This window comes from Perna viridis, chromosome 7 (assembly GCF_037379345.1).
Source record: "Perna viridis isolate PV_CMFRI_1.1 ecotype Kerala chromosome 7, ASM3737934v1, whole genome shotgun sequence".
Taxonomy (NCBI): Eukaryota; Metazoa; Mollusca; class Bivalvia; order Mytilida; family Mytilidae; genus Perna; species Perna viridis.
The window spans coordinates 34,572,266-34,588,352 of record NC_142451.1 but is presented as its reverse complement, the minus strand read 5'-3'; the positions used below and the strand labels follow the sequence as shown (position 1 = coordinate 34,588,352).

At 34.0% G+C, this 16,087-nt stretch overlaps 1 protein-coding gene across 3 annotated transcripts in view; it reads left to right on the top strand.

Moving 5' to 3' along the window:
- Nucleotides 1-16,087, top strand: part of LOC148612434 (kelch-like protein 18) — a 93,166-nt gene that overhangs the window by 52,079 nt on the left and 25,000 nt on the right. For all 3 annotated transcript variants that reach the window (XM_088593852.1, XM_088593853.1, XM_088593851.1), the window contains 4 exons: nt 5,939-6,079; nt 12,756-12,954; nt 14,433-14,593; nt 15,724-15,860. In XM_088593852.1, the coding sequence (XP_088449978.1) occupies nt 5,939-6,079; nt 12,756-12,954; nt 14,433-14,593; nt 15,724-15,860 (638 nt within the window). The remainder of the gene's footprint in view (nt 1-5,938; nt 6,080-12,755; nt 12,955-14,432; nt 14,594-15,723; nt 15,861-16,087) is intronic.

The following is a 16,087-nucleotide window of genomic DNA, read 5'->3' as shown; positions in this document are numbered from 1 at the left end:
TATCACCAAAACCAAATAGGTATAGTCAAATTCTGACGGGGTAAACGTGTTGAGCAAGATGAGATTAACCTGTGGTCAAATTTTCATTTTAATCCAATAAACCATGTTGGAGTTATTGCTCTTTTTTCGAAGTTTTTTTTGCTATTAATATGGATTACAGGCATTTCTTTCAAAAACCTTCTCAGACACTAATTGACCAATTTGAACCAAACTTGCTTTGAATGTTTCTTGAGGTATCCTGCACAGAACTGATGTGGGGATTTTTGATCCGTCAAAAAATGTTGCTGCTGTTACTAAAAATAGAACATTGGTGTCAGACATTAGTTTTTTGCTTATTATATCTCCAAATCTGTTAAGTTGAGCCAAATTCCTTCAATTGCTGAAATGATCTGTATTATATGGTCTGCAAAAGTCTCCAAGGGATTAAAGCTGTCCTTGTAAAATTTATTGCCCTTGAAAGATGAAAAATGACAGGTGCTTGTAATCGTAGATGAGCTGTTTTTGCATTTCATATTTACAGAATGTAATAATTACTGTACATGTCTGTAGAACACTGATCTGATAAGTATTTAGTCATTTTCTTGGTACTTTACATATCATGGCAAGACAGTGCATTACAATATTATTTACTGGGTAAAAGCTTTGGATAGATATTCTCTATTGTGGGATTCATGCACAGTCCTATGATCACTACTTCTTAAACTATCAAGTTGGCCCCCATGACATCTACTTCTTGTTTGCAAATATTTCATATGTCTTTTGAAAGGTGGAGTCAAAAGTGTTGTTCATATGCCTTATGAAAGATGGACTCACAAGTGTTGTTCATATGTCTTATGAAAGATCTATCATGATTTAACCTTGATCTTCCATGATTTCATCTCCTGGATGAAGCCACTATTTTCAGTAACAAATCTAACAGGTAGTAAAATGTCAAGTTAGGTCAAACCAGTAAGATCTTAGATGTGGAATAAAAAAAAAACAACTTAATTTCGGTCAATCAGATTGTGATGTCAGACATAAAACTTCTGTAGCGATGATATTGACAAAGCCTGAAGATATGCCTGATCAAGAACTTTATTTGACAATATTTACGCTGTACAAAAAGAGTCTGTGCACAGATCACAGTCTTGACGGTAACAGATCAACTGTGAAATGTTTGCACCTTTAAGGTTGTACATGTTGGTATATTGCTCCTGAGGAAGGGGAAGTTAATTATTGGGAAGTAAAAATTATCACACTTGTCATTAAGTTTCAATTTTAAACATCTTGTTAGGTACTGACCATTTTTATACCAAGGGGGCCTGGGATTTTCAATGTTGCTAAATAATTTTTTTCTGCTCTTCTTAAAATTATTTAATTTTTTTTCAATAGCAATTGAATTATAATTTTTTTTTCAGGAATATGGCAGGTTTTTTTTTTGTTTTTTGTTTTTTGCTAGTAAAATTTACGATAAACAAAAAATGTAAAATATTATATAAATATCAAGGGAGGACATATGATAGTAAAGTCTTAGATAATTAGATATTTTATTCTTGTTTGACCAAATAAAATGAATTAATAGGTTTACATCTCCTCTCGCTCCTAAAAATGACTTTTTTTTTCATATGGGACAGGAATTTCAAAATCAGGAATTTTTTCACTTCAGTTTCTTGTATTTAGGCACTATAATATACAAATCTTTCTATTCTTTGTGACCAAAATAATGTTTCTTATCTGGAACTGATGTGGCTATGGATTTAGAACTTGTCTATACACCAAAAAGATTAAAATAGGCCAGCAAGTATCTTGTAAGGAATAAAAAATAAAAAATAACATCCTCCCAACCATCCCATATTTTTGGTGAGGGTTGAATGAAGTTTACTTTGTCTAAACAAGACATGGCTTTGTCTGCAGCCAGGAATTGATGAGGAGCTGCTTCTTTTTTCTAAACCATACAGAGCACGAGAAAGCCGGGGACTCATACAGGCCGGGATTAGCTTCCCCTGCAATAGCACAAGAAAGTCTGAGACTCGTGCAGGCGGGAAAGCCCTGCGATAGCATGAGAAAGTCTGGGACTATTGCAGGGAAGCAGCCCATGTTACAATCAATTATGCATGGCCAATCTAGAGTCTATAGCCCTTTAGCACACCAAAATATATCAATTAGACAGATGACAACCTTGGAGTATTTCTTGTATGTTCATTGAAGGACAGTGAGAGTGTTGAATTGTGGATGACTTGGCATTTGGTGTTTTTGTAGAGTCCTTGGATAATCTTTACAATTTGACAGGGATTCCACAGGGTCTTAACTATGCTAAGGCCTTCTTGAAGTCCACAAAGTTTTTATAGAGGGCTGATTGCAATTTTATCTACTCCTCGATGATGACCCGTAATGTGGGCAATTTGGTCAATACATGATCGACCGCATCAGAATCTGGAGAGTAGCTGAATTAATCTCCAGTTTTTGGCAGTTGCTCAGGTCGCCCTTCTTCGGAAATATAATGATGTAGCATAAACTCCACTCAGAGATTTCGACTGTTTCCCAGATGTTTTCAAACAGGTCATGTAAGGTGATGTAGGGCCCCATGCAGGTCCGAATGTCAACAGAACAGATGAAATATTGCTGCTATGGTACATCCTTGTTAGGGAGTTGAAATTTCATACCTCCTATGACCAGATCATTCTGGGAGCAAAAATCTGCATTCTGAGTTCTCCATTTTTCATTGATGTTACTAATTCTTTCCTTCCCCGTTATGAGTTCTCTCCCTGTGTTATCTTTTCAAACTTTGGCGTTCATGTCACCCATCACAATCAAGATGCGCCAAGTGTTGTTCAACTTTGGGTAGCTTTGAGCTGGTTGTAAAACTCTTCTTTGTCTGCTTCCTCTGCTGTGTTGGTAGAAGTGTAGCATTGAATGACTGTTACTTTTTGCATCTTTGACATAAATCTTGTCACAATAAGTCTTTCACTCACAGGATTCCATTCAATGAATGATGATTTGGCCTTCATGAGTGAGATTTCTACTCCATGTTGATGGTTGCCATCCTCGTTTTGTGGTTCAGAGTACAGTAGAGTTTGCCCTGAAGATAGTATGACCACTCCAGATGATGTCCATCAAACTTCATCCCAAAATATCAAGGTTGTAGCGCTCCATTTCTGTTGCAGCCTGGGTAGCTTTTCCGGTTTCGTATAATGTCTCCACACTCCAGCTTGCAACCATTGAAGCAGTCTTAAAGGAGAAAAATTTCATCGTCAGATGAAAAATTATAGTTAAGTGAAATCAAATGTATTTTGTAATACATATACACATATCACAAGTATATTTCAGGAATGTTGCAGGAATTGGCTTCCGATCATATAGGGAAAATGTTAATTAGTTTTGTAATTGAATGTATTATGTAAAAGATGCATATATAAAGAACTGTATATACATGTACATGTGATGATTTTATCTTTAACATCTAAAAAGTGCTATGGAGTAACATTTATAGTTAAATTGTTCATGAAAGATGTGCATTATAAAGGTTTGACCAGCGTCTGCTTTAGTGGTGGTTCTAATAGTTGAGAGCATTCAGTGTCATTAATTATTTAAGACCAGTGTTTTCGTAACAAATACGAGATTGTGTGTAATGTTGGGTAGTATTTTGTTACAAATGTTAATAACTTTTTATTATTTTTTTTATTGACTTTTAAGTCTGAGAGCACACACTCTGCAAGTGGGAGCATAAGCCATATATTGTACAGTTAGGTAATTTTTTAATGAATTAAAACTTTTGAAATTATGCATTAGGCACATTGGACTACTATTAAGTCTTAGGTGTCGTAAGGTTTCACCCTATTCCATTTGAATTTAATTGCACTTTCTCTAAGAAATTTACTGAGGACTTAGATAATGTATAAAGTACACTTGAGTAGTTCAGGTTCTTATTAGCAATGTTAAATAACATTTGAAGTTGATCAAAAGACCCATTAAAGACAATAAAGCCATCATCTTGGAGCTAATTATGTTGTGCTTGTTTGGGAACTTTTCAGCCATAAAGTTAATAAGTTAATTGTTACGCTTTATGTTGCATATGTCAGGGCAAGGGACTGTCCTCATTGCACATTGCATTCAAAACTAATTCTAATACAACAAATTATAATATTAGAAGTAAATTCTCATTGTTCAAAAGTGTAGCATAGTCTTCTTTTTTCATTTCATTTTATGCATCTTTCAAATAGTTTGTTTAACAAACTGGATTAATGTAACACAAAAGTCTCTGGATATTGATATCCATTTAATTTCAACAATAAACCGTAAAATGTTAATATTAAAGACATTTGTTACATACTTCTTCATACATGTACATGTACATAATTTAACGTTGAATGGCAGTTTATAGTACATTCATTATATGTACATGAGATTCCTCTCCTCTCCTCTTTTCTTTCTTTTCTTTTTTTTTTTCTCTTAATTTTTTTTTATGAAAAACAGATAAAGCAACTTCATTTTTTTTTCAAAAATATCAAATTTATGCAACTTTTATGCAAAATTTCAACAACCCAATTTTAGATTTTTTGATAAATTCTGGTTTGAAAGCCATTTATAGTCATCTAAAGATCCCAAGAAGTATCGATTGTGATAGAACTAAACAAAAAATACCAAGTAAGTCAATTTTACTGTAGCATTGATGCTCTAGGCTTTTTACATTAAAAATTATGTCAATTTCAGCATTTTTCCCCGGGGCGGGTCACAAAGTTTAGTGATACCAAATAAGCTATTTTTAGCTGACCTGGCCAAAGGCTGTGTGAGCTGTTGCCATTGCTTGGCATCCATCATCATGGTCGTTCGTTGTCGTTCACAGTTTTTAAAAACTCTCGACCAATTGGAACCAAACATGGTATGAATGTTCCTGAGGGTATTCTGCATAAAACTCAGGGATGTGGGGATTTTTGATCTGTTGAAAAACATGGCCACTGCTACTGGAAATAGAATAAAGGGTTGGTCAGAAGTTTTTCTCATATATCTCCAGAACCGTTAGGTTTAGCCAGATTATTTCAGGTGCCGAAATGACCCTTATTAAAAAAGTCTGCATTGGATCAAAGTTATCAGACTACTCCCTGCTATAGTTGTAGTCCTTGAGAGGTGAAAAATGATGTTCTTTTACAGATTTCTGTTAATACTATGAAAGAACTATTGTTCCTAGTGTACCAATTTTCATGGTTTGTTTGGGTAGCCTAAACCACGAAAAATTTGGTTTTCAACAAATAGTAGATTCTCGTTGATGTGTATGCTGAATTCTTCAAAACTACAAATTCAAGAATCCATGAACTTGTGTTCCTTCCCTAATCCACAAAAATTTCTATCCACCAATTAAAGTACTTTCACAGTATCTGAAAAGCTATGATAGATATAAAGAAACTTTCAATTGATGAAATGATCCTTATGATAAGGCCTTCAAAAGTCTGTGGAATGAAAGTTGATGGATGACTCCTTGTCAGAGGTTATGCCCTTGAAAGATAAAAAATTATGTTTTTTGCAGTTTTCAGTCAATATCTTGAAAACTATAGTAGATAGATAGAAACTTTCAATTGATGAAATGATCCTTATGATAAGTTGATCCTGCCAAAGTCAAAATTATCGGACAACTCCTTGTTAGAGGTACATGTATTGCCCTTGGGAAGGAAAAAATCTCATCAGTCATGCTGAACATTTAATTATATCATGTGATTTGGGTCAGTTCTTGAACTGAAATTTTTAGGAATAGACATAACTCGAAACTTCCCTAAAAACAGTAATATATATTGTTTTTGAAATATTTTTTTCCAATACTCAGAATTGTTTGCAGATGATGTGCTAAATTGTGATAATTGAGGTTACTGATTATTTTCATGGTTTGTTTTACTACTCAAATTTCATAATTATATGCCTATAGGTCTACTGTACCAAATATTTATCTGACTTTTTATTACATTTTTAGTGCTCTTGAATCCTTGGTCAATTTTGCATACAGTGGAAAAGTACAGATTGATTCAGACAATGTGCAGATATTGCTTGTGGCCTCCAGCTTTTTACATCTGCAGTCTGTTAAAGAGGCTTGCTGTGTATTTCTAAAGAAAAGGTACAATAAAATTTATCATATAATGCTATGGTGCTGTGGTTTTGTGCTCATGAATAGATGCTTTTGTGGTAAGTTGGTGAGCATGCTCAATATACACTTCCGCGAGGTAGAGCTTGTGTAGAACAAAAGAATTTTCCTCACGGAAGTGTATACTGAGCATGCTCTCGGCATGCTTATTGACTACCCCAACATTAACACCAAAGGGTGTATAACTTAAGTAAATGTACATGGGTCTATAAGAAATCCCCATGAAAGAACCATAATGCCAATTTTAGTGGTCAAAACAGGTAAATTCCATACCAAATTTTGGTAAAAGTGATTTTCGAAATAATTTGTGATATAGTTTTATCAATTTCTGTCTTTTTACTTGTTTGCAAGTTAAGTAGTCACTTGAATCCATTTGTATGAGGAGAGTATCACATGGAAATATTTTTACAAAATATAAAATATGAATCTCTTTTGTACTTAACCCATTTCTCAGAAGGCGACTAGGTTTGCACTCGATCTGTCAGTCCAGCAAATCACAGTTTGGTCATATATAATGGTATCACCCTGTCATCAGCAAAAGTGTTGTTGTTGTTGAAGGTGTCCCTTAACTTTGTTTATTTACAAATAATGAGGGTAAAGGTTATTTGCTCTTTTTGAAATTTTTACACATTGTTTAGGGGGACATGGCAGAGGGCCCTATAGTTATTGGATATTTATACCCCATCCCCTTTGAAAAAACAGGGCTAAAACAATTAAAATCGGTATTATCATTAGAATTGATATAAAGAAAGACTATTGTTAACTCTGATTTAAATGATTCTGATGTCAATGCTTCTTTTGAAATTTTTTTAAAGAACTCATGACAGGATAGACTTATCTTTTAACTGTTTGGATCCGTTAAAGGGGTACAATTTTTTTTTGGATTTTGAAATTTTTTTTTATTAGATTCCTCGTGAAAATCCCTATCTTGTTTTAAATCAGATTTCAAATATCTTTTTACCATTTGGACAAGACAGTGTTCTAGCATTCCACTTTCCTGTCATTTGGGGCAAGTGTAATTATTGTGTGGGAAAGTTGTTAGTATGCTCTCCTTTCCCTTAGACAGCTTAAAGGAGAAGACTATGTTATTGTACAAGTCATAAATGTTAAAACTTGCGGCCAACCATGTTTGATAGAGCTGTGAAGTCACAAAGTCAGTTTGTAAAGTGAAAGTACATAGGTAATTGTTTATGATGCCTGAAAAATAGTTTTGGGAATTTGGGACTTGTTACTTAAAATTTGGAGCGAAAATGCACATAAGATGAGATTGAGCCACAACTTGAAAGGAAATTTCAGAAAACATTGACGAACGACAGGAGACTGGTATTTCTGAGGAAAATCTAGTTGCTATTTTCAAAGAATTTTTGTGTTGCTGGTCAAAAAACTTCTTGAGTATTTCTTTTGACAACTTGTTTAGGTGACTAGAAAAGCAGAAATGTAGAAATATTTATAGAATATTATTTGTTTACATATGAATCTGCAGTACTTGGTATCAGAACCAAACGAACTAAGTGATGTCACGAGCTAATCAGCAGCTATCAGTAAAAATCAATAAAATCTAATGATGATCAACATCATCGATTTCTTTTGATAGAAGAGTTCTAAAAGGTGGCTGTCTACATTTGTAGCTCACTTGGTCGAAGGGCATGTGAGCTTTTGCCATCACTTGGCAACAGTCTAGTTGTTGTTAACAATAGCATAAATGTGATGAATTTATTTGACAAAAATCCAAGATGGGAAAGGAGTCATGGCCATCACCACTATACGTCACCTAAGTTACATGATATCTCCATAGATGGTCTCCTTCCTTTCAAACAAAAACCTCTTGGACTTTATCACATTAGAACAAAACTTTATACTATACCTCTCACTTTACTACACTTCCTTTACAAAACAAGTCTTGACACTCCTGTTTCTGACCTCACCTCATCATTATATAGACTTGTAACCATCATTTTGGATATTGGTTTCCATAGACTCTTTAAACCAGTTTGTGTGAAAAGTCAAGATGAAGAAAAACGATCATTTCTTCCAATTCCATTTGTCAACAAAGGTATAGATGCAATTAATTTGGCTAACATCCTCCATCACAAAAACGTTATCAACAAAATTCCCCTGTATTTCAAAGACAAATCCGTACCAATTATTTCACAGTCCTATATTTCACCCATTGCATCCAAATTTTTCAATTATAAAAGGCTATTGCAGAACCTCAAGATTGAGGACTTCAAGGCTAAACCACATGACAAAAAACTCTTGCAAAAACTCTCCATTCAAAATATGGTCCGTCTGGTCATGTCATTACAGGAGATTTAACCATCATCGAAAATGAATCTCTGCATAATATCCTTTCTAAAGGTCCCAAGTACTGTGAACCACGCTCCATAAATTGGAATTTTAACTTTAAAGTTCTTATAGATGCCATGGAGGACTATGCAAGAAAATGGATAAAGCAAGAACAAGAAGACATTGATTCTCTGTCAGACTGATTAAAGGCCATGAGGTCTTTGATTTTGAAATGAATGAAAATTTTAAGTAGGTCAATGAGTGCCAAGGCTACATCAGTTTTCAAAGTCCCCGATGTAGCAAAAATATTGTCTACTATACATGACAAATATGTTGTCGTACCAGCAGACAAGGCCCAAAACAATGTTGTTTTTGTCTGCAAAATGTTTTACGTCCAATATTTATTTTCAGAGGTAGACATAGAAAATCATAGCAGTGATCAGATCTATACTGCTACCACACTCTCCAAAGAAGAGATTGTGGAAAACGATAAATCTGTGCTATCCTCTTTCAGTCTCTCTACCAAGGACGATGATTGTGATTTACCGTCTATGTACTGGATTCCTAAACTCCACAAGAATCCATACAAACAACGTTTCATAGCTAGATCTGCAAAATGTACCACTAAATCTCTTTCAAAACATTTAACTTCTATTACTCACAACTGTCAAAGAGGGTCTACAGTCCTACCACAATGCTTGTTACTCCCATAGTGGTATTAATTAAATGTTGATCCTGAAAAATTCAAAAGATCTTTTGGCGACAATCAAGACTGTTATCTTAATATAATAGTATTAAAACCTATGATTTTTCAACACTGTATACTTCTATTCCCCACACTCAGTTAAAATTCCAACTCAAAAACGTTATACATCATTATTTTTTCAAAAAAGATGGTACACCTAGAAAGTCCTAGATACAAATATATAGTTCTTGGTAGAGATTCCTCATACTTTGTAGGAAATAATTCCAAATCATCTTCCAAATATACAGAAGATGATGTTTACAAAATGCTGGAATTTTTTATCAACAATATATTTGTGCAGTGTGATGGACGTGTTTTCAACAAACGGTTGGCATTCCAATGGGAAAAAATTGTGCTCCTTTACTTGTTGACCTATTCCTTCTCTCTTATGAGGCTGACTTTATAGCTGATCTGTTCCAAAATAAAGAATATCGTTTGGCTAGATCCTTTGATCTCAGTTTCCGCTGGGGATTTTTGATCTGTCGAAAAACATTGCTGCCGTTTCTAGAAAAAGAACAGGGATCAGGCAGTGGTTTTTTGACATATTATATCTCCAAAAACCGTTAGGTTTAGCCAAATTCTTTCAGTTGCTGAAATGACCCTTATTTTAAGGCATCAAAAAGTCTCCAGGAATATAAGTTGTCAGTCGATTCCTTTTAAGAATTGTTGCCCTTGAAATGTAAATTTTATCTTTTTTAAAGTTTTCAGACAATATCATGAAAACAATGATGGATAGAAAGAAACCTTCGATTGCTGAAATGATCCTTTTGAAAAGTCCTACCAAAGTCTTCATGAGTCGAAATTGTTGGACAACATTTTGTTAAATTTAATGTCCTTGAAAGACAAAATTTAACCAGGTGAGCGATTCATGTTTCTGGTAGCCTCAGGTTTTTACTTTGTATATAATATTTTGGGGTTTTTTGTTCTTTGTTGTGTGTGTTGTTTTCCATCTCTGGTCTTTGTCCCTGGATTGCATTCTTTTGATTTCTGCTAGAATCTTGGTTCCCTTGATTACTCTTTCAATAACTGAAATTTTCCTTGTAAGGCCTTCAAAACTGCATTGGATCAAATTTATTGTAGAACTCATTGTTACAGTTATTGCCCTTGATAGATGAAAAATGATGTTTTTAGAAGTTTTCAGCCAATATCTTGAAAAATATAATAGATAAAAAGAAACTTTCAATTGATGAAATGATCCTTATAATTAGTCCTACCAAAGTCTTGAAGTAAAATTTTTTGGACAACTCCTTGTTAGAGTTATTGAAAGGCAAAAATTAAAGCAGATAAGGGTTTCATGTTCCTGGTAGCTTTTCGTTTCTAAAGATCTTGAATTTTGCATGTTCAGATTGATTGAATGATTGATTATTGGGGTTTAACGTCCGAGCAGCAATATTTCAGCTATATTCAGACGATGAGCATGAAATGGATGATGAAATGAAAAAAGGGATGGGACACAAGGACAGTAGGGTCCACAAATTTTGATTGCCACTAGAAAAAGGGAGGGATGGGTAAGGTCGGGCAATTTAGCCTCCTGTGGCGGAGCGCAGTGGTTCCTACTCCTACCGAATACCACAGCAGTGTTCTTTAACGTGCGAGGAACGTGGCATCTTTCCCAACACGGTGCACCACTATGGTTTGCGGTCCGGTTTTCTGTATTATAGCCTGACAACCCCAGCATGTAACATGCCAGGGGTACCCCATTCCACCACCTGGGGCACACATCCCAGTTGCTCTGTGGGTAGAGCGCCTAGCCCCCGGCTAGGTTTCTGAGCACTATTTAGTCGCCTTTTACGACAAGCTTAGCGCTACTGCAGGCCTATTCTTTTGACACCCGGACCTGCACGAGGCTGCATGTTAAGCATGAATGATGAGTTCATACTTGTTGGAATTGAAACATGTATCAGTAGTGTGTGTTAATTACATTATAAAATTTGTCTTTGAGATAAGGTAAAAATATTTGGTTGAAATTGCAGAACACACAAATTGTTCTTTTTTCAGGTTTTACTCAATATAGTTGCATATTAACTGTTAATTGATTTTAAAAATGTTTATCATTTGAGGTGAATTAAGGAAGGCACATCATGCACATAGTAACATATTAAAAAGGTTCATTAAAATAAAATAGAAATATTATACTAAAATATAATTATTGCATACTATGTGAAGAGAAATTTTATGATTATTCTATTTCTACAACCAGCTGAGTAACTAACATTTATATAAAAAGAAAGGTTTAGTGTAATACAATGTAGTTATTGAGGACTAACATATATTATTCACATTTTATTACTAGCTATATTTTCATAGGTGAAATCAGGGGAATTAGCTCACCTCTTATGAAATTGAAAATTTTTCAAAGTGTTATATATTTTATGTCAAAACCTAAGGAATACTTAGAAAGAAAATGTAAAGTTAAACAAATTTGTTTATTTAATTACTTTATAATACCCCTTGCAAACAAAGTTAGGCAGATAGAGGGATATATAGGAATCACTCCATCTGTCTTTCTGTCTTGTCCGTCCATCCATCTGTCCACATTTCTTATCAGTGCAACTTCTCCTAAATCGCCATAGGGATTTTCATAAAATTATATGGATAGGTTGGGCATCATTTGTAAATGTCTATGAAGGAACATTTTTACTGTCGAATGATTCCAAAGGGAGATAATTGAGCTTAAAAGCCAGCTCCATTTGAAACTAGGGGTTCTCTTTGGGAGCTTGCTCGTAGTATTTTTAGTAGCCACTGTCAGTTGTTCACTGATATAATATCAAAGACATTCATCTGTGTGGTCTCACATAAATGAAACTACGGATATTCTTTGACATGTTTAATTTTTCAGTTATGCATATCACATAGATGCCAACTTTTACAATTTGTCAGCAAGTTTTTACAAATTTCGTGTAGAATATATGGTCTACGGTCAAGAGGCAATTATTTACAGATTACCAATCATTTCTAGTCCAAGCAGTTCCTGGTGTAGAAAAAATATTCTGATTGTTTAGAAGTTTCGTAGAGCCTATTGAAATAAGCACAATGGGGATTGGGATCATGTTTGTTCAGGTTTCATGAATGCTATCCATCTCAGTTAAGATAAATCTTATTGTTTATTATAGTGAATGAAATACTTTTTTATCCAATACAAATTCGAGATGTCATTTTCAATTTTTATGATGATTACTGACAAAAGTGTTGAATTACAGACATCTCTATTCTTTTTACTGATTGTGTATTAAAAAGGGGTTAGCATCTATGATATCGGATGAAATTAAGGAACGGTTTAAATGGAAGTTTTAAAGTTCTATGAGCAGATTCATTCTCTGTCAGAATTTTATTCTGTGTCAAACATTTAATCACAATCAAAACTCGAAACTGTATTAAGCTTGAATGTTTTGTCCATATTTGCCCCATCTGTACAGGGCTCAACTACTGCAGTCGTATCAAGCTGTGCCCTTTAAAGCATTTCATTTAAAATGCTTGACTGACTGTTTTTCAGATTTATGTTTTTTTTTTAATTTACATGTTCTTTTGTTCTTATGATCATATAATGCATATGTTTCTATTTTATTACCGTTCAAAAAAGTTATGCTACTTTATCCATTAAATATTTACATATTTTAGACTACATCCAAACAATGTCCTTGGAGTGAGAAATTTTGCAGACCAGTATATGTGTAACAGCCTGGTTGAAGCTACTAACAAATATTTACAGAAACATTTTAAAGATGTGATGAAGTCAGAGGAGTTTGCTTGCCTTTCTTCTACTGATATTGTAGACATTATATCACGTGATGAACTCAATACTGAATCTGAAGAACAGGTTTGTTAAATCTGAAAAATATGCTAGTATATGCTCCATTTTTTGCATAAAATATATAACATATTTTGTTTTCCCATATATTATACTTAGATATTTCTTTATGCTCAGATATTTGGTACCATTTGCATGATGACTTGAACCATGTCATCTCCCCATTCCAGGTTCCTCACTTATTATACCCCTCACTGGCAAAATTGGGGGTATATAATGCTAGGGGTGTCTGTCTGTCTGTCTACTTCCTTCCTTCAATTACTGAGGGGGGCCATCTCTTATCCATTACTCCTCCTACATCATTTAATGGAATTAAATGAAACTTTCACAAAAGTTTTATTACATATTCCCATTGTGCACCTTCTATTTTTGATTTTGATCCAAATCAATATGGAGGTCAAAAGATGCATGTTATCAAATGGGGGAGTTGAGCATCAAGTTAAATTAGTGAGACAATGTTCACAGTTTTTCAAGTATATTTCTTGTGACCAGTACTACTAAGTTTGATAGAACTGGTTGAATTGAGTTATTCTTAACTCAACATAGTGTGCAGCATCTGGTTTGGATTACAGTAAATGGGTATGATTACACATGCTTTTATGCAACCACAAAAAGTTTAAAGTCTTATTATATGTAGAAATGTTATGGTAATATTGTTAGCATAGGGCTTTGTTTTTGTTGTTCATGGGCATTTGATTTTTGGACTGTAACTTGAGTATGAGAGAAAATTGGCTGCATAAAAATATGTGGTCTTAGTATTGTATCATGCTGTTCTTGTTGTTGTCAGTAACTTGAGTATAAGAGTAATGGTCTTTATAAAATTGTACCACAGGGGGCATACCACAAAGAGAAGGCTGTGATTAATTTTGGGAATGTGACTTGAATCATAAAAGAATTGAGGGTCAAAAGGGGCCAGAAAAAAGCATTTTTCTGATGTCAAGACAATAACTTGAGTAAAAGTGAATTGATCTAATTGTCATACTACAAAAGGAAGACAGGGATTGAATTCTTTGGAGTTGAACTGTGAAAGAATAGAGACCAAAAGGTTTAGAACAAGCATTTTACTGATTGTACAGTGACGTACATATATATTTGGAGAATTGGAGAATGTTATCAGATGTCATTTGATTATAAATTGATTTATAAATGGGGGTTACATAGGGTAACGTGGAAAACATCATAAAGTTGATGAATGGCAGGGTGCCCAGTGGACTATCTCGGCTCTGGAACTACTGCTTACTTGTCAGCCAACTTGTCAGCCTGTTGAAGGACTAAGTGCAATTTTTCACTAAAGTGAACTTAGAATAAACTGGAAACCTTTCTTAACCAGATTCTTTCTGAAGTCTCTTCATTTTATCCAATTTCATTACATTTCGAACCTGTATAATCCAAAATCCTTCTTAAACCAAACAAATTCTGTTTTGGTTTAGACAGGTTTTACTGTAGTAGCTCACAGATAACTTCAGTTTATTTATGAATCAAATTAGGTTTTTGAAGCAGTCATCAACTGGATAAAGAAAGATGTTGAAGAAAGGAGCAAGGAATTACCTGGTTTAATGGTCAAGGTCAGATTACCTTTACTGACACCACAATACCTCTCTGATAAAGTAGCTACTGAAGAACTCGTCAAAAATTCTTTAAAATGCAGGTAAATGAACAGATTCATATTGTAGTCTCTGTGTACAATAAGGTTGATTTATAACTGCAATGTATGTAGTATATGTTACATCCACTTAGGTTCAGTAAAACTCTCTATATAATAATAAAGGAGAAGGAAGATAAACATGATAAAGGCTCTCGTTGGCCTAAAATACAACTGAAAATTAATCAAAAAGTGTTGAAAGATTTACTTATGAGTTTGGAGACTTAAATCAATTACAAATGAGAAAACATAAAGACTTATGATAATTCTTGCATTCTTGCTCCAAGTGTTAATGGCTTTGTAGGTCTAGCCAATATTGTTCTAAAATTAATAATATATACTGAATATTACATGTCGAAACCTGTATCGCGTGCTGTATCAACCCTATTCCTATATCACCCCAAGGGCCACCTTCCTGTAGGATGATATAGGTCCAGGGTTGATACAGCATGTGATACAGATTTTAAAATGTTATGTTTATTATATCATGTATTTTAACCGTACTTCAAGTATAGTCTGTGAAGGGTTGGGTATAAGGTATGCAATATAGGTCTAGAGGTGTGATATAATGTATGCAATATAGATCTATAGGTGTGATATAGGGTATGCCGTACTGGGTAGATGGTATAGGGTTTAAACAAGCACTTATAATGTATATACAAAAATGTTATATGTTAATCTAAATATAAGATATCGGGACTTATAATTACTTAATGTTATAGGGACTTATAATCACTTTATGTTTGGTATGTCTGCTGACTATCATATCATTTGTCACATTGCAGCTCTTTATTATTTTAGGGATGGTATGGACATCCATGTCCATGTTGTATGTGCATATTTCATCCTGCAATTACTTTGAAATTTGATAAAGAAAGGTTTCATGTTCCAAAATATAATTTGCATATGCTGTTATACACAATGCTATCAGATTTAGAAAAACATGAACATGGTAGTCTGCAATACAGTGGTTCTGTGTAAAGGTTTTTAATGATCCATCTTTGTTCATTGTCAGTGGTTAATAAGGAAGTCACAATCAAATAGGAGATATATCAAATGAATACACATCATACTCATCTTAATAGGGAAATATTTGCCTGCCTTATTTATCGTGGTTGGTATTTTTTTTCTTTTAGAGACCTTTTAGATGAAGCAAGAGATTACCATCTCATGCCTGAAAGACGTAGTCTTCTACAGACATTTAAAACACGACCAAGATGCTGTTCTGATATTCCTGGAATTATATATGCCATTGGAGGACTCACATCTTCAGGTTTTTTCTATTTATTTAGTGTTCATGTCATTGTCATAGCTGTATGAAGTTCTCCCATCATATGTACACATAGATTCATCGTAATGTTAGGTTTAAAATTCAGAAATTTGTGTGCATTCATTTTCATGATTAAAGTACTGTTACTGGAAGCAAAATCTTGGTTTTATTTTCATGATTTGCCACTTGGGTGATAGAAGTTATTCATTAAAATTTACCATCTGCAATTT